The sequence below is a fragment of the Oryx dammah genome, unplaced genomic scaffold (genome assembly GCF_014754425.2).
Source record: "Oryx dammah isolate SB20612 unplaced genomic scaffold, SCBI_Odam_1.1 HiC_scaffold_12, whole genome shotgun sequence".
NCBI classification, from domain to species: Eukaryota; Metazoa; Chordata; class Mammalia; order Artiodactyla; family Bovidae; genus Oryx; species Oryx dammah.
This window is the reverse complement of record NW_024070196.1, coordinates 53691781-53711815: the sequence shown is the minus strand read 5'-3', so window position 1 is coordinate 53711815 and position 20035 is coordinate 53691781. Positions and strand designations below refer to the sequence as shown.

At 42.7% G+C, this 20035-nt stretch overlaps 1 protein-coding gene across 1 annotated transcript; it reads left to right on the top strand.

Annotated features, from left to right (window-relative positions):
- The first annotated feature begins 35 nt into the window (after positions 1 to 35).
- GPN3 (GPN-loop GTPase 3) lies at positions 36 to 19391 on the top strand. Its single transcript, XM_040250732.1, has 8 exons — positions 36 to 249; positions 3997 to 4105; positions 13609 to 13776; positions 14779 to 14903; positions 16607 to 16722; positions 16860 to 16956; positions 17454 to 17582; positions 18567 to 19391. Exons 1-8 carry the CDS (start codon positions 202 to 204, stop codon positions 18627 to 18629), a joined length of 855 nt encoding a protein of 284 aa, XP_040106666.1. The 5' UTR covers positions 36 to 201; the 3' UTR covers positions 18630 to 19391.
- The last annotated feature ends 644 nt before the right edge of the window (positions 19392 to 20035 follow it).

The window sequence follows — 20035 nt, the reverse complement described above, 5'->3', positions numbered from 1 at the left end:
GTTTCTCCTGGGATTTGGCCTTCGGGACGCTCCGTAGTCGGAGGCGTGGCAGAACAGAAGAAGCCAGGGAAGTTGGATTGCGATTGGTTTCTACTTCGTGTTCCTGGAACTTAGTGGGCGTCGCGCGAAGGCTAAAGGGAACGTGGTGGTCAGATTCTCAGTCTTGTGCGACTGGAGGCGTCAGGAAACGGGGGAGCTACCATGCCTCGGTACGCTCAACTGGTTATGGGCCCCGCCGGCAGCGGGAAGGTAAGGATTTGGCAGGCGAAGGAGGGAAATGTCGAAGTTTGTGGGAGGTAGGGAGGTTCGCGTCCTGAAGGAAGGGCTGGAGGTTGTACCGGGGACCCTGAAACCTGGGCAGCTCGCTTCTGCAGCCTGGGCTTCACTGTCCTTTTTGCTGTTCTTTTGAAAGGAAATTAGTGATAGTTGCTAGTTTTTAATTGCATAATTAAGCCCCAGATACTGCACTTAAACTATTTCCACAACAACCCCGTGAGTTAAGTCCTGTTACTCCTACTTTGCCGGTAAGGAAAATGAGACTTAAATTTTTTTTCAAGATCGCACAGCTAGTAAGTGACGGCTGGAATTTGAATCCAGTTTTATGTAACTCCAGAAAATGCCCGTGTTTTTAACCCAGGAGGTTAATTTAAGGTGGGGTCTCGTTAGTCACTGTTTCTCAGAACTTGAGACGTGGACTTGTGGTGTACTTAGGAAATACGCCTGACATTAATGAACATTGAATCATATATTGAGAAAGTCTCTCCCTTTTCAGTTTTCTTTCAGTTTGCATTGAGATGAAATCATCAGTTTGGTGCTAGTGTGTCTTCAGTTCAGTCGCTCAGTCGTGTCTGACTCTTTGCAACCCCATGAACTGCAGCATGCTAGGCCTCCCTGTCCATCACCAACTCCCAGAGTCCACCCAAACCCATGTCCATTGTGTCGGTGATGCCATCCAACCATCTCATCCTCTGTCGTCCCTTTTTCCTCCAGCCCTCAATCTTTCCCAGCATCAGGGTCTTTTCAAATGAGTCAGCTCTTCTCATCAGGTGGCCAAGGTATTGGAGTTTCAGCTTCAACATCAGTCCCTCCAGTGAACACCCAGGACTGATCTCCTTTAGGATGGACTAGTTGGATCTTCTTGCAGTCCAAGGGACTCTCAAGAGACTTCTCCAACACCACAGTTCAAAAGCATCAATTCTTCGGTGCTCAGCTTTCTTTAAGTCCAACTCTCACATCCATACATGACTACTGGAAAAACCATAGCTTTGACTAGATGGACCTTTGTTGGCAAAGTAATGTCTCTGCTTTTTAATATGCTGTCTAGGTTGGTCATAACTTTCCTTCCAAGGAGCAAGCATCTTTTAATTTCATGGCTGCAGTCACCATCCACAGTGATTCTGGAGCCCAGAAAAATAAAGTCTGACACTGGTTCCCCATCTATTTGCCATGAAGTGATGGGACCAGATGCCATGATCTTCGTTTTCTGAATGTTGAGCTTTAAGCCAACTTTTTCACTCTCCTCTTTCACTTTCATCAAGAGGCTCTTTAATTCTTTCTCACTTTCTGCCATAAGGGTGGGGTCATCTGCATATCTGAGGCTATTGATATTTCTCCCGGCAATCTTGATTCCAGCTTGTGCTTCATCCAGCCCGGAATTTTGCATGATGTACTCTGCATATACATTAAATAAGCAGGGTGACAATATACAGCCTTGATGTATTCCTTTTCCTATTTGGAAACAGTCTGTTGTTCCATGTCGAGTTCTAACTGTTGCTTCCTGACCTGCATACAGGTTTCTCAAGAGGCAGGTCAGGTAGTCTGATATTCCTATCTCTTTGAGAATTTTCCACAGTTTATTGTGATCCACACAGTCAAAGGCTTTGGCATAGTCAATAAAGTGAAAGTAGATGTTTTTCTGGAACTCTCTTGCTTTTTTGATGATCCAGTGGATGTTGGCAATTTGATCTCTGGTTCCTCTGCCTTTTCTAAAACCAGCTTGAACATCTGGAAGCTCACTGTTCACATATTGCTGAAGCCTGGCTTGGAAAATTTTGATCATTACTTTACTAGTGTGTGAGATGAGTGCAATTGTGCGGTAGTTTGAGCATTCTTTAACATTACCTTTCTTTGTGTCTTCAACACGTCTTTAATTCTCCTCTTTTTTGAGAGCAGATCTTAGACTCAGAGCTTTTGACAGGCAATTATATTTACCTAGAACCAAAAATGTTTTAAAGTTGTGTTATCTTTTATGGTTATCTTCACGTTATGATAAGCATAGCTGTTTTTCTGGTTAGAGATACAATTTTTTCTTGTAAGCAACTATGAAGGAAATCCTATTAGAGGCCCTTAAATATGGTAGAAATTGTGACTTTATTGATCAAATAACAGGAGTGTGGGAAACACTGGAATCTGTGAAAGTGTTTTGTGGCTTCAGTTTTTAAGTTGACTTGGCTTTTTCTGGATGCAGGAGATACACATGTGACTATGGTATGACCCTTGCTTTCCTGGAGCCAGTAGTCTATTTGGGATGTGTATATGTGTGTTAGTTGCTCAGTCATGTCCAACTCTTTGTGACCCCATGGATGGTAGCACACCAGGCTCCTCTGTCCATGGGATTCTCCAGACAAGAATACTCGAGTGAATAGTAGACTACTATCACACTTATAGGTGACTAGTCAATTAAAATGCAATGTGATATGTAGAGAGGGCTCCTAGGCAGAGAGAACAGTGTGTGTCAAGTCACTGAGGAGAAAGATAAAAGCATGATAGAGGTTATTTTTATATTCTAGATTAACTTACACATTGTGTTAAATAAGTATTTTTCTGTAAACTTTTGACGCCTACTATCAGAAATACTCTGGGGGATTGTGTAGTGACTAAAATACACACACAAAAATCCTCTCCCTGATGGAGTTTATTCAAACATATTAATCAATTAGAAATAATTATCAAGTACTTATTATGTACCAGGTACTGTTATAGCACCTGCGTGCATCTCAGTTGCTCAATCATGTCCAGTTCTTTGAAACTCCATGGATCGTAGCCCACCAGGCTCCTCTCTCCCTGGGATTTTTCAGGCAAGAATACTAGAGTGGGTTGCCATTTCCTTCTCCAGGGGATCTTCCAGACCCATTGATCAAACCCACGTCTCCTGCATTGGCAGGCAGATTCTTTACCACTGAGCCACCTAGGAAGTATGTTATGGCCCCTAGGCTTATAAAACTGAATAAGACACATCCCTGCCTTTCTTTATTTATTGGGAGTGTCAGGCAGCTTGTAGGATCTTAGTTCCCAGACCAGGCAGGGATCAAACCCTGCCCCAGCAGTGAAAGCACCGACTCCTAACCAGATTGCCAGGGAATTCCTGACACATCCCTGCCTTTAAATAGAGGGTGGGAGAGACAGACAAGTAGCCTTAATGTAGTATATGAGGGATGAAGAATTCTGTAAACCAGAAGGTGTAAACTGATAGCGTATTGCCAGGCTGTTTATTGGCCTGATGTTCTCTCATCTTGGATTGTTATTCCGCTGGCCTGGCAAGTGCATTGCTGTCCCTCAGCTCAGATACTCTCTTCTCAGATACATCATCCCTCACCAGCCTACGTAAAGCTTTGTTTGGACTGTACCAATCCTAGTGGAGACATCATGTGTTAGATGCTGCACAGTGTAATCAGAAAATTGCCCTTTAAATTCCGCTTGTTGCACGTGAGAGCAGTAAGGAGCCTTAGTGATCGTGGAAGCCGTCACATTTAGAGACAAGAAAATGTAGGGAGAGGATGCAAAAGCACCTCCCCATGAGTCCAAGCCAGGTCTGGATCCACAGCCCAGTCAGGTGTCCTGACTCCCAGCCTAATGCCTTTTAGCTTCTTGGTCAATGAAGGAATAGTTTTGGGCTTAGTAGACACTGCCCAAGGTGGGTGGAGAGTCCCTCTGGAGGTGGAGGGGTCAGCACTATACCGAGCATGCTCTAACCCCTCGTGCCTTGTGATGTTACAGAGCACTTACTGTGCCACCATGGTGCAGCACTGCGAAGCCCTCAATCGGTCTGTCCAAGTTGTGAACCTAGATCCTGCAGCAGAGCATTTCAACTATTCCGTGATGGCTGGTAAGTCCTGAGCAGAGCCTTCCCCCTCCTTCAGGAAAAACAGGAGAGTGGGGAGGCAGCGAGTGCTGGCTGCTGCACATAGAAGCTGAAAATTAATACAGCCTGGTCCCCTGCTTTCATGGTGAACAGCATGAGGCTGAATGTCATGTGGTGACATCAACTCCTGTTGATGTGTGACAGTATCCTTTCTTAGTCTCTGATGTCGGAATGAAAAGTGAGTAGACTCTCCCTCACCACCCTTCCCTTCCGTTTTTTTTGTGTTTGATCCTGTTTGGTAAATCTGTTTTACTGCTGATCGTACTATACTATAAGTGAGCAAGCTTTAAGTATTTGGTTATGTCTTTTAATCTTTTACTTTATTCAGATGTCTACTGAGCACTTGCTTTATGCTGGACACCAGAGTCATAGCAGAGAACAACACAGATATTCTCTCTGTCTTTTTGGGCCTTTTAGCAAGGGAAATAAGCAAAATGATAAAATCGGTTGCAGATTGTGATAAGTGCTGCTATAGGCTGATGTGAAGAAATAACTAGGGAAGAGTGCTGTAGGTAGCATAGTCAGGGACGACATCTCTGAGGAGGGGCTATTAGGGCCTAGACCTGAAGATGGTAACATGCTCACCAAGCTGGCGAAAGCCTTTCCAAGATGAAGGAACGTCAAGGTCAATATATAGCCGAGAGATGGGAAAGAGTTTGGGGTGTTCCGGAAAAAGCAAAGGTGTTGATGAGCTAGGGCATAAGAAGTGAAGGAAGGAGATGGGTAGCAGCTAGTAGGACAAGAGGAGTATGGCTTTTATCCTGTTTTTTCACCCTGTTAGTCTGTTTGGGATGCTGTAACAAAATACTACAGACTGGGTGGCTTCTAAACGACAGAAATGGATTTCTCACAGTTTTGGAGGCTGGAAGCGCAAGATTAGGGTGCTGCCAGCCATGGCCCTCTTCCACTAGTAGACTGACGACTTCTCACTGTGTCCTCATATGATGGAAGTGGGCAAGGGATCTCTTGGGACCTCTTTTATGAGAGCACTGATCCCATTCATCTTCCCAAAGTCCCACCAATTAATATCATCACCCTGGGCATTAGGTTTTCAGCATGAGTTTTAGAGGGACACAAATACTCATAAGGGAATTCCCTGGCAGTCCAGTGGGTGGGACTCCATATTGCCATTGCAGGGGCATAGATTAGACTCCCTGAAGGCTGCGTGCCGCAGAGCAAAAAAAAAAAAAAAAAAAGCAAACCCAAAAAACCCCCTCAATTCCTAGCACCTTTCAACTGTGAAATGCCATTAGAGGGTTTCCAGCAGGGGAGAGGACTGACATCTGATTTATGTTTTTAAAAATATCTCTGGCTCTCAGACGAAAAATAGACTCGAGAGAGTCAAGAGTAGAAGGGGGACTGGGGTGGTCATGGTGAAGGTACAAAGGTACAGACAGGTATCGGTTCAGTTCAGTTGCTCAGTCATGTCTGACTCTTTGTGACCCCATGAATCACAGCACGCCAGGCCTACCTGTCCATTACCAACTCCCGGAGTTTACTCAAACTCATGTCCATTGAGTTGGTGATGCCATCCAGCCATCTCATCCTCTGTCGTCCCCTTCTCCTCCTGTCCCCAGTTCCTCCCAGCATCAGAGTCTTTTCCAGTGAACCAATTCTTTGCATGAGGTGGCCAAAGTATTGGAGTTTCAGCTTTAGCATCAGTCCTTCCAATGAACACCCAGGATTGGTCTTCTTTAGAATGGACTGGTTGGGTCTCCTTGCAGTCCAGGGCACTCTCAAGAGAGTTTTCTCCAACACCACAGTTCAAAAGCATCAGTTCTTTGGCGCTCAGCTTTCTTCACCGGAAAAAGCAATGGCACCCCAATCCAGTACTCTTGCCTGGAAAATCCCATGGACGGAGGAGCCTGGTAGGCTGCAGTCCATGAGGTCACTAAGAGTTGGACACGACTGAGTGACTTCACTTTGACTTTTCACTTTCATGCATTGGAGAAGGAAATGGCAACCCACTCCAGTGTTCTTCCTGGAGAATCTCAGGGATGGGGGAGCCTGGTGGGCTGCCATCTGTGGGGTCGCACAGAGTCAGACACGACTGAAGCGACTTAGCAGCAGCAGCTGCTTTCTTCACAGTCCAACTCTCACATCCATACATGACCACTGGAAAAACCATAGCCTTGACTAGACGGATCTTTGTTGGCAAAGTAATGTCCCTGCTTTTGAATATGCTATCTAGGTTGGTCATAACTTTCCTTCCAAGGGGTAAGCGTCTTTTAATTTCATGGCTGCAGACAGGTATATATTTTGCAAATAGAATTAGCAGCATTTTGTGCGAGATTGAACTAAAAAGGTTGGAAGAAGGGAGGGATCGAGAGTCACTGTTAGGTTTCTGACTTGAGCTGTTCAGTGCATGATCCTGTTTATTGGGGAGGGAGACAAGTCAGTGTAGGATCATCTTATATATATATATTTAAAGATGTTTATTTTGGTTACATTGGATCTTTGTTGCTTTGTGAGAGCTTTCTCTAGTTGCAGTGAGTAGGGGCTACTCTTCATTGTGGTGCTTGGGCTTCTCATTGTGGTCGTTTCTTGGTTGTGGAGCACAGGCTTTGGCCATCTGGACTCAATAGTTGCTCCATGTGGGATCTTCTTGGACCAGGGATCGAACTCATGTCCCCTACATTGGCAGGTGGATTCTCAGCTATTGCTTCACCAGAGAAACCCCGGGCCATCAAATTAAGAAATGGAATTGGTTTTCTTTGTTTGATTTTGTTTTACTTGCTTATCAGTTCAGTTCAGTTCTGTTGCTCAGTCGTGTGTGACTCTGTAACCTCATGGACTGCAGCACGCCAGGCTTCCCTGTCCATCACCAACTCCCGGAACTTGCTCAAACTCATGTCCAGTGAGTCAGTGATGCTATCCACCATCTCATCCTCTGTCATCCCTTCTCCTCCTGCCTTCAATCTTTCCCAGCATCAGGATCTTTTCTAGTGAGTCAGTTCTTCCCATCAGGTGGCCAAACTATTGGAGTTTCTGCTTCAGCATTAGTCCTTTCAATGAATATTCAGGACTGATTTCTTTTAGGATTGACTGGTGTGATCTCCTTGCAGCCCAAGGGACTCTTTCAAAAGAGTCTTCTCCAACACCAGAGTTCAAAAGCATCAATTTTTTGGTGCTCAGCTTACTTTATGGTCCAGCTCTAACATCCATACATGACTACTGGAAAAACCATAGCTCTGACTAGATGGACCTTTGTTGGCAAAGTAATGTCTCTACTTTTTAATATGCTGTCTAGGTTTGTCATTGAGCCCATCTTTGCATGAAATGTTCCCTTGGTATCTCTAATTTTCTTGACGAGATCTCTAGTCTTTCCCATTCTGTTGTTTTCCTCTATTTCTTTGCTTTGATCGCTGAGGAAGGCTTTCTTATCTCTCCTTGCTATTCTTTGGAACTCTACATTCAGATGCTTGTATCTTTCCTTTTCTCCTTTGCTTTTTGCTTCTCTTCTTTTCACAGCTATTTGTAAGGCCTCCTTAGACAGCCATTTTGCTTTTTTGCATTTCTTTTCCATGGGGATGGTCTTAATCCCTGTCTCCTGTACAATGTCACAAACCTCCGTCCATAGTTCATCAGGCACTCTATCAGATCTAGTCCCTTAAATCTATTTCTCACTTCCAATGTATAATCATGAGGGATTTGATTTAGGTCACACCTGAATGGTCTAGTGGTTTTCCCCACTTTCTTCAATTTAAGTCTGAATTTGGCAATAAGGAGTTCATGATCTGAGCCACTTTCAGCTCCCAGTCTTGTTTTTGCTGACTGTATAGAGCTTCTCCATCTTTGGCTGCAAAGAATATAATCAATCTGATTTCGGTGTTGACCATCTAGTGATGTCCATGTGTAGAGTCTTCTCTTGTGTTGTTGGAAGAGGGTGTTTGCTATGACCAGTGCATTCTCTTGGCAAAATTCTATTAGCCTTTGCCCTGCTTCATTCCGTATTCCAAGGCCAAATTTGCCTGTTACTCCAGGTGTTTCTTGACATCCTACTTTTGCTTTCCCGTCCACTATAATGAAAAGGACATCTTTTGGGGGTATTAGTTCTAAAAGGTCTTATAGGTCTTCATAGAACCGTTCCACTTCAGCTTCTTCAGTGTTACTGGTTGGGGCATAGGCTTGGATTACTGTGGTATTGAATGGTTTGCCTTGGAGACGAACAGAGATCATTCTGTCATTTTGAGATTGCATTCAAGTACTGCATTTCGGACTCTTTGTTGACCATGATGGCTACTCCATTTCTTCTAAGGGATTCCTGTGCACAGTAGTAGATATAATGGTCATCTGAGTTAAATTCACCCATTCCAGTCCATTTTAGTTCGCTAATTTCTAGAATGTCGATGTTCACTCTTGCCATCTCCCATTTGTCCACTTCCAATTTGCCTTGATTCATGGACCTGACATTCCAGGTTCCTATGCGATATTGCTGTTTACAGCATTGAACCTTGCTTCTATCACCAGTCACATCCACAACTGGATGTTGTTTTTGCTTTGGCTCCATCCCTTCATTCTTTCTGGAGTTATTTCTCCACTGATCTCCAGTAGCAATTTGGGTACTTACCAACCAACCTGGGGAGTTCCCCTTTCAGTATTCTATCATTTTGCCTTTTCATACTGTTCATGGGGTTCTCAAGTCAAGAATACTGAAGTGGTTTGCCATTCCCTTCTCCAGTGGACCACATTCTGTCGGACCTCTCCACCATGACCCATCCGTCTTGGGTGGCCCCACACGGCATGGCTTAGTTTCATTGAGTTAGACAAGGCTGTGGTCCTAGTGTGATTAGAATAACTAGTTTTCTGTGATTATGGTTTCAGTGTGTCTGCCCTCTGATGCCCTCTCGCAACACCTACCATCTTACTTGGGTTTCTCTTACCTTGGACATGGGATGGTATGGACCTAACAGAAGCAGAAGATATTAAGAAGAGGTGGCAAGAATACACAGAACTGTACAAAAAAGAGCTTCACAACCCAGATAATCACGATGGTGTGATCACTGACGTAGAGCCAGACATCCTGGAATGTGAAGTCAACTGGGCCTTAGAAAGCATCACTACGAACAAAGCTAGTAGAGGTGATGGAATTCCAGTTGAGCTATTTCAAATCCTGAAAGATGATGCTGTGAAAGTGCTGCACTCAATATGCCAGCAAATTGGGAAAACTCAGCAGTGGCCACAGGACTGGAAAAGGTCAGTTTTCATTCTAATCCCAAAGAAGTGAAGTGAAGTCGCTCAGTCGTGTCCGACTCTGCAATCCCGTGAACTGTAGCCCACCAGGCTCCTCCGTCCTTGGGATTCTCCAGGCAAGAATACTGGAGTGGGTTGCCATTTCCTTCTCCAGGGGAACTTCCCGACCCAGGGATCGAACCCAGGTCTCCCACATTTCATGCAGATGCTTTAACCTCTGAGCCACCAGGAATCCCAAAGAAAGGCATTGCCAAAGAATGCTCAAACTACCACGCAATTGCACTCATCTCACATGCTAGTAAAGTAATGCTCAAAATTCTCCAAGCCAGGCTTTAGCAGTACATGAACCATGAACTTCCAGATGTTCAAGCTGGTTTTAGGAAAGGCAGAGGAACTAGATATCAAATTGCCAACATCCGTTGGATCATGGAAAAAGCAAGAGAGTTCCTGAAAAACATCTATTTCTGGTTTATTGACTATGCCAAAGCCTTTGACTGTGTGGATCACAATAAACTGTGGAAAATTCTGAAAGAGATGGGAATACCAGACCACCTGACCTGCCTCTTGAGAAACCTATATGCAGGTCAGGAAGCAACAGTTAGAACTCGACATGGAACAACAGACTGTTTCCAAATAGGAAAAGGAGTATGTCAAGGCTGTATATTGTCACCCTGCTTATTTAACTTCTATGCAGAGTACATCATGAGAAACGCTGGGCTGGAAGAGGCACAAGCTGGAATCAAGATTGCCGGGAGAAATATCAGTAACCTTAGATATGCAGATGACACCACCCTTATGGCAGAAAGTGAAGAGGAACTAAAAAGCCTCTTGATGAAAGTGAAAGAGGAGAGTGAAAAAGTTGGCTTAAAGCTCAACATTCAGAAAACGAAGATCAGGGCATCTGGTCCCATCACTTCATGGCAAATAGATGGGGAAGCAGTGTCAGACTTTATTTTTGGGGGCTCCAAAATCACTGCAGATGGTGATTGCAGCCATGAAATTAAAAGACGCTTACTCCTTGGAAGGAAAGTTATGATCAACCTAGATAGCATATTCAAAAGCAGAAATATTACTTTGCCAGCAAAGGTCCGTCTAGTCAAGGCTATGGTTTTTCCTGTGGTCATGTATGGATGTGAGAGTTGGACTGTGAAGAAAGATGAGCACAGAAGAACTGAGGCTTTTGAACTGTGGTGTTGGAAAAGACTCTTGAGAGTCCCTTGGACTGCAAGGAGATCCAACCAGTCCATCCTAAAGGAGATCAGTCCTGGCTGTTCATTGGAAGGACTGATGCTGAAGCTGACATTCCAATACTTTGGCCACCTCATGCAAAGAGTTGACTCATTGGAAAAGACTCTGATGCTGGGAGGGATTGCGGGCAGGAGGAGAAAAGGATGACAGAGGATGAGATGGCTGGATGATATCACCGACTTGATGGATATGAGTTTGAGTGAACTCTGGGAGTTGGCGATGGACAGGGAGGCCTGGCATGCTGCGATTCATTGGGTCGCAAAGAGTCGAACATAAGTGAGCGACAGACTTAACTGAGGTTTATCATAGCTTTTCTTCCAAGGAGCAAGTGTTTATAATTTCATGGCTGCAGTCACCATCTGCAGTGATTTTGGAGCCCCAAAAAAGTCTGTCACTGTTGTCAGTGTTTCCTCATCTATTTGCCATGAAGTGATGGGACCAGATGCCATGATCTTAGTTTTCTGAATGTTGAGTTTTAAGCCAACTTTTTCACTCTCCTCTTTCACTTTCATCAAGAGTCTCTTCAGTTCCTCTTTGCTTTCTGCCATAAGGATGGTGTCATCTGCCTATCTGAGGTTATTGGTATTTCTCCTGACACTCTTGATTCCAGCTTGTGCTTCATCCAGCCTGGCATTTTGCATGGTGTACTCTGCATATACATTAAATAAGCAGGGTGACAATATACAGCCTTGATGTACTTCTTTCCCAATTTGGAACCAGTCCCTTGTTCCATATCTGGTTCTAACTGTTGCTTCTTGACCTGCATACAGATTTCTCAGGAGGCAAGTAAGGTGGTCTGGTGTTCCCATGTCTTTCAGAATTTTCCACAGTTTATTGTGATTCACACAAAGGCTTTGGCATAGTCAATAAAGCAAAAGTAGATGTTTTTCTGGAACTCTCTTACTTTTTTGATGATCCAGCGGATGTTGGCAATTTGATCTCTGGTTCCTCTGCCTTATCTAAAACCAGCGTGAACCTCTGGAAGTTCACAGTTCACGTACTATTGAAGCCTGGCATGGAGAATTTTGAGCATTACTTTACTAGCGTGTGAGAGGAGTGCAATTATGCAGTAGTTTGAGCATCTTTGGCATCTTTGGCATTGCCTTTCTTTGGGATTGGAATGAAAGCTTACCTTTTCCAGTCCTGTGACCACTGCTGAGTTTTCCAAATTTGCTGGCATATTGAGTGCAGCACTTTCACAGCATCATCTTTTAGGACTTCTTTTAGCTGGAACTCCATCATCTCCACTAGCTTTGTTTGTAGTGATGGTTCCTAAGGCCCACTTGGCTTCACACTCCAGGATATCTGGGTCTAGGTGAGTGATCACACCATTGTTGTTATGTTGGTCATTAAAATCTTTTTTGTACAGTTCTTTTGTGTATTCTTGCCATCTTTTCTTAATATCTTCTTCTTCTGTTAGGTCCATACCATTTCTGTCGTTTATTGTGCCCATCTTTGCATGAAATGTTTCCTTGGTTTCTCAATTTTCTTAAACAGATCTCTAGTCTTTCCTATTCTGTTGTTTTCCTCTATTTCTTTGTGTTGATCGCTGAGGAAGCCTTTCTTATTTCTCCTTGCTGTTCTTTGGAACTCTGCATTCAGATGGGTATATCTTTCCTTTTCTTCATTGCTTTTTGCTTCTCTTCTTTTCTCTACTATTTGTAAGGCCTCCTCAGACAACCATTTTGCCTTTTTGCATTTCTTTTTCTTGGGGATGGTCTTGATCATTGCCTCCTATACAGTGTCATGAACCTCTGGCCATAAGTTTAAGAATAGTTACCTTAGGGCAGAAAGTGAAGAGGAACTAAAAAGCCTCTTGATGAAAGTGAAAGAGGAGAGTGAAAAAGTTGGCTTAAAGCTCAACATTCAGAAAACTAAGATCATGGCATCTGGTCCCATCACTTCATGGCAAATAGATGGGGAAACAGTGGAAACAGTGTCAGACTTTATTTTGGGGGGCTCCAAAATCACTGCAGATGGTGACTGCAGCCATGAAAGACGCTTACTCCTTGGAAGAAAAGTTATGACCAACCTAGATAGCATATTCAAAAGTAGAGACATTACTTTGCCAACAAAGGTCCATCTAGTCAAGGCTATGGTTTTCCCAGTGGTCATGTATGGATGTGAGAGTTGGACTGTGAAGAAAGATGAGTGCTGAAGAACTGATGCTTTTGCACTGTGGTGTTGGAGAAGACTCTTGAGAGTCCATTGGACTGCAAGGAGATCCAACCAGTCCATTCTGAAGGAGATCAGCCCTGGGATTTCTTTGGAGGGAATGTTGCTGAAGCTGAAACTCCAGTACTTTGGCCACCTCATGTGAAGAGTTGACTCACTGGAAAAGACTCTGATGCTGGGAAGGATTGGAGGCAGGAGGAGAAGGGGACAACAGAGGATGAGATGGCTGGATGGCATCACTGACTCGATGGATGTGAGTCTGAGTGAACTCCGGGAGTTGGTGATGGACAGGGAGGCCTGGCATGCTGCGGTTCATGGGGTCGCAAAGAGTCGGACACGACTGAGCGACTGAACTGAACTGAATGTATATTCACGTTGTTCAAACTGCAAAAGGCACAAGGAGTAAATATCCAGGAAAATGTCTTCCTCCTAGCTCTGGGTCCAAGAAGGTGGCTTCCCTCTCTTGAGGCTGCCAGTGTTGCTAATTTCTGGGGTATCTTTCCATAGTCTATGCATGTAAAATCAAATGTATATATATGTATACGTAGTAAATTTTTGTCTTTTATTTTTTAACACAAATGATGGCATTCTAACACAGAGTTTTGCACTTTTCACTTAACAGTATACCTGGGAGATTATATGACATCAGTACTTTAAGAACTTCTTTTTGTGGCTGCACAGTATTCCATAGTCTGGCCATACAAAAATGTATTTAATTTGTTTCCATGGACACTACTACAGTTAATAGCCATGGACAGAAATCATTTCATACATGTGAGTTGTTATATAATTGTTAATTATCACCAGTGAGGATGATGCTCTTGTGTTTGGGGCCTGTCTGTTGTTTTCAGACATCCGAGAACTGATTGAGGTGGAGGACGTGATGGAGGACAGTACTCTGCAGTTTGGTCCCAATGGAGGATTGGTATTTTGCATGGAGTACTTTGCCAATAATTTTGACTGGCTAGAGAACTGTCTTGGCCATGTAGAGGATGACTACATCCTTTTTGATTGTCCAGGTAAGTCAGCAATTGAATGTGTCATTTTCCTTGAGATCATGCTCTTTCAGTCCTCAGTGGAGACAGTGAAGTTAGCATTCGTAGCTCTAAACCCTGCTGCAGTAAGGTACCATTCGCTCATTCATCGTCTCTTATTCATTCACCGAGTTTGCTGAGTGCTTATTTTGTTCACTGGAAATACCTAAAGAACAAAGTAGCCATGGTCTCTGCCCTCAGGGAGCTCATAGGAAAGTGGGAATGCTAGGCAGTATACATCAGAAATCACCTAATGATTATTTGTGACAGGCTCCTCACAGGAGTAGCACCAACCATCACGCAGCAGGGAGGTGGGAGGTTTCTGACCAAGTAGCATGTGAGCCAGGCCATAGGGTGAGGCGAGGGAAACTGTGCTCCAGGCAGAAAGCATGGGCTGAAGACCTTTAGGCAGAAAGGAGCCAGGTAGGTTTGAGGCGCCTAGTAAACAAAGGGAAGTGTCCTGAGATGAGACTGGTAGGGGCAAAGGATCACACCGACTTTTCAAGCCAAATCATGAATTTTAGACTTGAGCCTAACCTAGTTTTGATCATTTGTGACTCTCATATTTTTCCCTTTTTTTTTTCCTTTATTTTAATTGGGAAATTACTTTACAATATTGTGTTGGTTTCCCCTTTGTTTTTAATTGAACACACACATCCACAGAAAAGTGCAGACATCATAAGTGTACAACTTGATGAATATTCCCAAACCTAACACACCTTCATAGTACTTGCTTTTAATTAGCTAAAACAGAAGTGTGAAGAACCTCACTTTCTACATAAAACTGAATAGTTTCCTTGGGATTCTCTTGGTATTGTGATTGCTTTAAGAGCCTGTAAGACTCCTTAAAAGTTGAACAAATTACCAACAGAGGTTGACTTCCTTTTTTAAAATTTTCTCAGCTGTCTTATGGCAAAATTTTTTTCTGTACTTTGATAATTTTTCTTGTGTCCTGATTGTAACAGTCTTGTAATGTTCTCCATGTAGGTCAGATTGAGTTGTACACTCACCTGCCTGTGATGAAACAGCTGGTCCAGCAGCTGGAACAGTGGGAGTTTCGAGTCTGTGGGGTTTTTCTTGTTGATTCTCAGTTCATGGTGGAGTCATTCAAGGTTTGAGAATATATCTGTTGTCAATTCTTTGGTCATGGGTACAGGCAGATGGCAATCTCCTTTAATTGTTTTTTGATTCTGGATATTTCCCAAACTATACTCCAGAGTTATTTAATATCCCTTATTTTAAATTATTATAATTTTGGGGGGGGGGCCATGCTTTCTGGCATGCAGGATCTTAGTTCCCTGACGGGGGATTGAACTGTGCCTCCTGAAGTGGAAGCACTGAGTCTTAACCACTGGATTGCCAAGGAAGTTGCTATAATAATGTATTTTTAAAATTTATATGGTAAATTATACTATATAGATTTGAGAGTACTACTTATGAATAAAAATTAGGCAGATGTGTGCATATATACATCGGTTTTTCTGATAATGGTTTGTCTAGTTTATGAACTATCTAAAACAAACTTTACTTCTCATTAGTAGCCCCTAAGGAATACCAGACCACCTGACTTGCCTCTTGGGAAACCTATATGCAGGTCAGGAAGCAACAGTTAGAACTGGACATGGAACAACAGACTGGTTCTAAATAGGAAAAGGAGTACATCAAGGCTGTATATTGTCACCCTGCTTATTTAACATATATGCAGAGTACATCATGAGAAACGCTGGGCTGGAAGAAGCACAGGCTTGAAATCAAGATTGCTGGGAGAAATATCAATAACCTCAGATATGCAGATGACACCACCCTTATGGCAGAAAGTGAAGAGGAACTGAAAAGCCTCTTGATGAAAGTGAAAGAGGAGAGTGAAAAAGTTGGCTTAAAGCTCAACATTCAGAAAACGAAGATCAGGGCATCTGGTCCCATCACTTCATGGCAAATAGATGGGGAAGCAGTGTCAGACTTTATTTTTGGGGGCTCCAAAATCACTGCAGATGGTGATTGCAGCCATGAAATTAAAAGACGCTTACTCCTTGGAAGAAAAGTTATGATCAACCTAGACAGCATGTTAAAAAGCAGAGACATTACTTTGCCAACAAAGTCAAGGCTATGGTTTTTTCTGTGGTCATGTATGGATGTGAGAGTTGGACTGTGAAGAAAGCTGAGCGCTGAAGAATTGATGCTTTTGAACTGTGGTGTTGGAGAAGACTCTTTGGACTGCAAGGAGATCCAGCCAGTCCATCCTAAAGGAGACCAGACCTGAGCGTTCATTGGAAGGACTGATGCTAAGGCTGAAACTCCAATACTTTGGCCACCTCATGCGAAGAACTGACTCATTGGAAAAGACCCTGATGTTGGGAGGGATTGGGGGCAGGAGGAGAAGGGGATGACAGAGGATGAGATGGCTGGATGGCATCACCGACTCAATGGACATGAGCTTGAGTGAACTCCGGGAGTTGGTGATGGACAGAGAGGCCTGGCATGGTGTGCTTCATGGGGTCGCAGAGTCAGACACAACTGAATGACTGAAATGAACTGAGCTGAAGGAATATTTGATGGGAATGATTAAAGATATCATCTAAATTGAGATTTGTGATCACTGTTGTTTAGATCTACATTTTCCCATCTCATCCTCACCCTGGGAAACCAGGAATCAACCATCTGATTAGTGAAATGTCCTGTCTTTATAATTAGCCCCTCTTTTACTTAGGCCAGTTTTGCTCAAAGAGGAGCAGAAACCTCTCTTTTGTGCAGAGAGACCAGGGAACTTTCTTCATACAAAGTTAATTCATCTTCCCTTTTCTGTTCCCTCCTTCAGTTTATTTCTGGCATTTTGGCAGCCCTGAGTGCTATGATCTCTCTAGAAATTCCTCAAGTTAACATCATGACGAAAATGGATCTGCTGAGTAAGAAAGCCAAAAAGGAAATTGAGAAGTGAGTTCATTTCCGTTATCATCACATCTCTGTTGCTGAGATGAACCCTCTAAGCGTCATTTAGATGTGAGGCTATAAAACTAGTTTCCTGATTTATTCTTGCTTTTATTTATCTGTCTTCTTTCTCACTTTTAAAGGTTTCTAGATCCAGACATGTATTCTTTATTAGATGACTCTACAGGTGACTTAAGGAGCAAAAAATTCAAAAAATTGACTAACGCTATATGTGGACTGGTAAGCTTTTGAAGTTGTTGAGTTTTGTTTTTAATGGCCTTGTCAGGTGTTTATCAGCATCCATTCAGTGGCCACCATTTTGGAAAGCACAGTTCAACCCTAGTCCCTTGCAAAGGGGGGAGGGTGGGAGTCTACGGACTGGCTGGTCAGCAGTAGAATTTAGAAGCAGTCATTGGCAATAGCCAGTAAATTAAGTGACATACCTATTATTCCAAGCTGTTTTGGGAGTTCAGAACTGTCTTTGCTCTTATGAAATTTCCAGTGGTTTTTGAATTCAGGTAAATGCCTATGAAACAATGTCTAGTTTGTAGTTGATCCGAGATCAGAAAAATCAGTATAGATTTGCTGTTTTTTTCTCTGTCTGTCCCTCCTCCCCACAGCGCACACACAGCTGATTTTAATCAGAAGTTGTAAGTGGTTATAAAACTCAAATATAATTTGAAAATTAAGTTATTTTATACCTCAGAATGACCTTTTCTGAAATCCTCAACTTGTAGATTGATGACTACAGCATGGTTCGATTTTTGCCTTATGATCAGTCAGATGAAGAAAGCATGAACATTGTATTACAGCATATTGATTTTGCCATCCAGTATGGAGAAGACTTGGAATTTAAAGAACCAAAGGTAATTTCTGGTTTGGGGTGTCACTGCCTATTTGTAAAAGTGTTTACCAGCACTCTGGCCTCCTGCATAATCCCAGCAAGTCTAAATTTTGTCTTCATGGTGGCAGTAAGCTAGGCTGTTCTAGGTAATCTTTGAAATTGACACTGTGCTAAACAAGCAATACCAGTTTTACTCTGCCTTTCATTGAGTTAGTACATATTACTGAGTTAAATTCTTTGTACTCAGAGCTTCGGCATATATGCAAAGAGGAGGTGAAATTCAAGTGGCCTTGGGCTGCCCTCACAAATGTCAGTGGGGCCCTCTCCCAGCACATTAGCTGAGAATTGACGTGAATGTAAACTCAAGTTAAGAGTTTACTTCTAATGGGACATAAACCTTTTGCTATGCCTAGCTTAATTGCTCAGTTGGGTCCAACTCTCTGCGACCCTGTGGACTGTAGCCTGCCAGGCTCCTCTGTCCATGGGAGTCTCCAGGCAAGAATACTAGAGTGGGTTGCCATGCCCTCCTCCAAGGAATCTTCAATTCCCAGGGATTGAACCCAGGTCTCCCGCATTCCAGGAGGATTCTTTACCATCTGAGCCACCAAGGACTCCCCATAAGCCTTTGAATTTATCACATATCTGGAAATATTCTATCCATCATTCCTTTTGTTATTATTGATTACTGTGAAGAACACCTGGAGCTGATGCTGGGCCTTAGCTCTTTATAGAGCATTGCTTAAAAACAGTAAGCATATATTAGGTCTAACTGAGGAGAAATTAATGTATTTTCTTCTTTTTTAAAATTTTATTTATTTGGCTGTGCTGCATGCAGGATCGTTTTTAGTTGTGGCATGAACACTTAATTGCAGCATGTGGTGTCTAGTTCCTTGACCAAGGATCGAACCTGGGCCCCCTGCATTTGGAGTGCAGATTCTTAGCCACTGGACCATCAGGGAAGTTCTGAATTAAATGTATTTTGTATCTTGTGTTTCCTTGGTGTCAGGAACATGAAGATGAGTCGTCTTCTATGTTTGACGAATATTTTCAAGAACACCAGAATGAATGAAGAGTTTATTTAAAAAGTAACTATATGTGTGAGGAGCTTGTGGCTGAACTGGCAGAACCTTCTTTTAGGAAGATGGAATGCTAGAGAAAGCTACTTATTTAAGGAAAAAAATAATACTTGACTCTTTATCAGCAATCATCAACATGCCTGAATCAAGTTCTTAGGTATTCTGAAAGTGCTTCTGTTTAAAGTGGCATCGTTTGGTATTATTTTAACAGCATCAATTTAGATTTTAAAAGTTGAAGTTGAATGTACATAGATTTGTATATATAATATAAATTAGGACCTGGGGTACAGTTAAGACCAGTCTACTTTTTCAGTTTCACTGTTGATCTTTGTTATTTTTGAAGTTTTTTTTGAGGGACAGGAATTATTGTAACAAAATATACATTATGTGTCCAGAGAAATAAAATCTGGAAGGATAGAGATAAGACCATTGTTTATTAGTAGCTTCTAGTTTTCCTACACTGAAAATGTATTATTTGTGTAATTAAAAAATGAAAAAAGTAACTGTCTTAAGATATATATAAATAAAAGAAAAATAGCACTAACTTTTCATCACACTCTTGTTTTCCAATCAGAATTTGAAATACTCAACTAAGGCAAATTTTTGAATGAGTAAATTTCCCCAAGTGTCAAAATGTAGGCAGTGACTTTGTTTTTTAAAATGTGGTTTATAGTCTCTGAGCACTTTTAAAATGTATACTTTGCTTTAATAACAAATGCACACAAAAATGCAAAAGACATAATTTTTTCTTTTTACCTTCTTGCCACATTAAGTTGTTTATTTTCAGTATTTCTAAGTTCATTTGTGATAGGTACTGGGGAATGGCTAATCAGTCAACAGATACTTCTCCAGCACCCACTAATAACCCAGACCCTGCTAAGGGAAAGTAGAATCTCTTTCATTTAATCCTCACAGCAGGTCTAGGTTCCATTGGTATTGGATCTTCCTACTGATGCAGATCAAGTCCCTGTAGAAAACCTGCAACTCAGGTTAAATTTTTAATCATTCTTGGGCCTAGATAGCAGAAGTACGCCTACAGTGTCAAATTTGATCCATTTTCATTAAAGATGTAAAGTGTGAGGAGCCATAGCTATCAGGGATAACTGATAGCGATGTACCTGGGGGCCCAAGCTGGGGGCAAGAGTTGGGTATTAGCACCATATCTGCTGGTGTGACCTAATTCTCGCAGGGGCACTTAGGAGAACATCAGTAGTAGACAACATGAGGACAGACTGGGCTTCTTAGGGACTTCTTCTAAGTCCCAGTTCAGTTCAGTCGCTCAGTCGTGTCCGACTCTTTGCAACCCCATGGACTGCAGCACACCAGGCCTCCTGGAGTTTACTCAAACTCATGTCCCCTGAGTCGGTGATGCCATCCAACCATCTCATCCTCTGTCATC

What these genes read in the sequence shown, in the direction of transcription:
- GPN3 (XM_040250732.1), top strand. Translation starts at nt 202, where the DNA reads ATGCCTCGGTACGCTCAACTGGTTATGGGCCCCGCCGGCAGCGGGAAG. An exon ending in CAACTATTCCGTGATGGCTG is followed by an intron (nt 4,106 to 13,608) that starts GTAAGTCCTGAG and finishes TGTTGTTTTCAG; the next exon opens with ACATCCGAGAACTGATTGAG. An exon ending in CTAACGCTATATGTGGACTG is followed by an intron (nt 16,957 to 17,453) that starts GTAAGCTTTTGA and finishes CTCAACTTGTAG; the next exon opens with ATTGATGACTACAGCATGGT.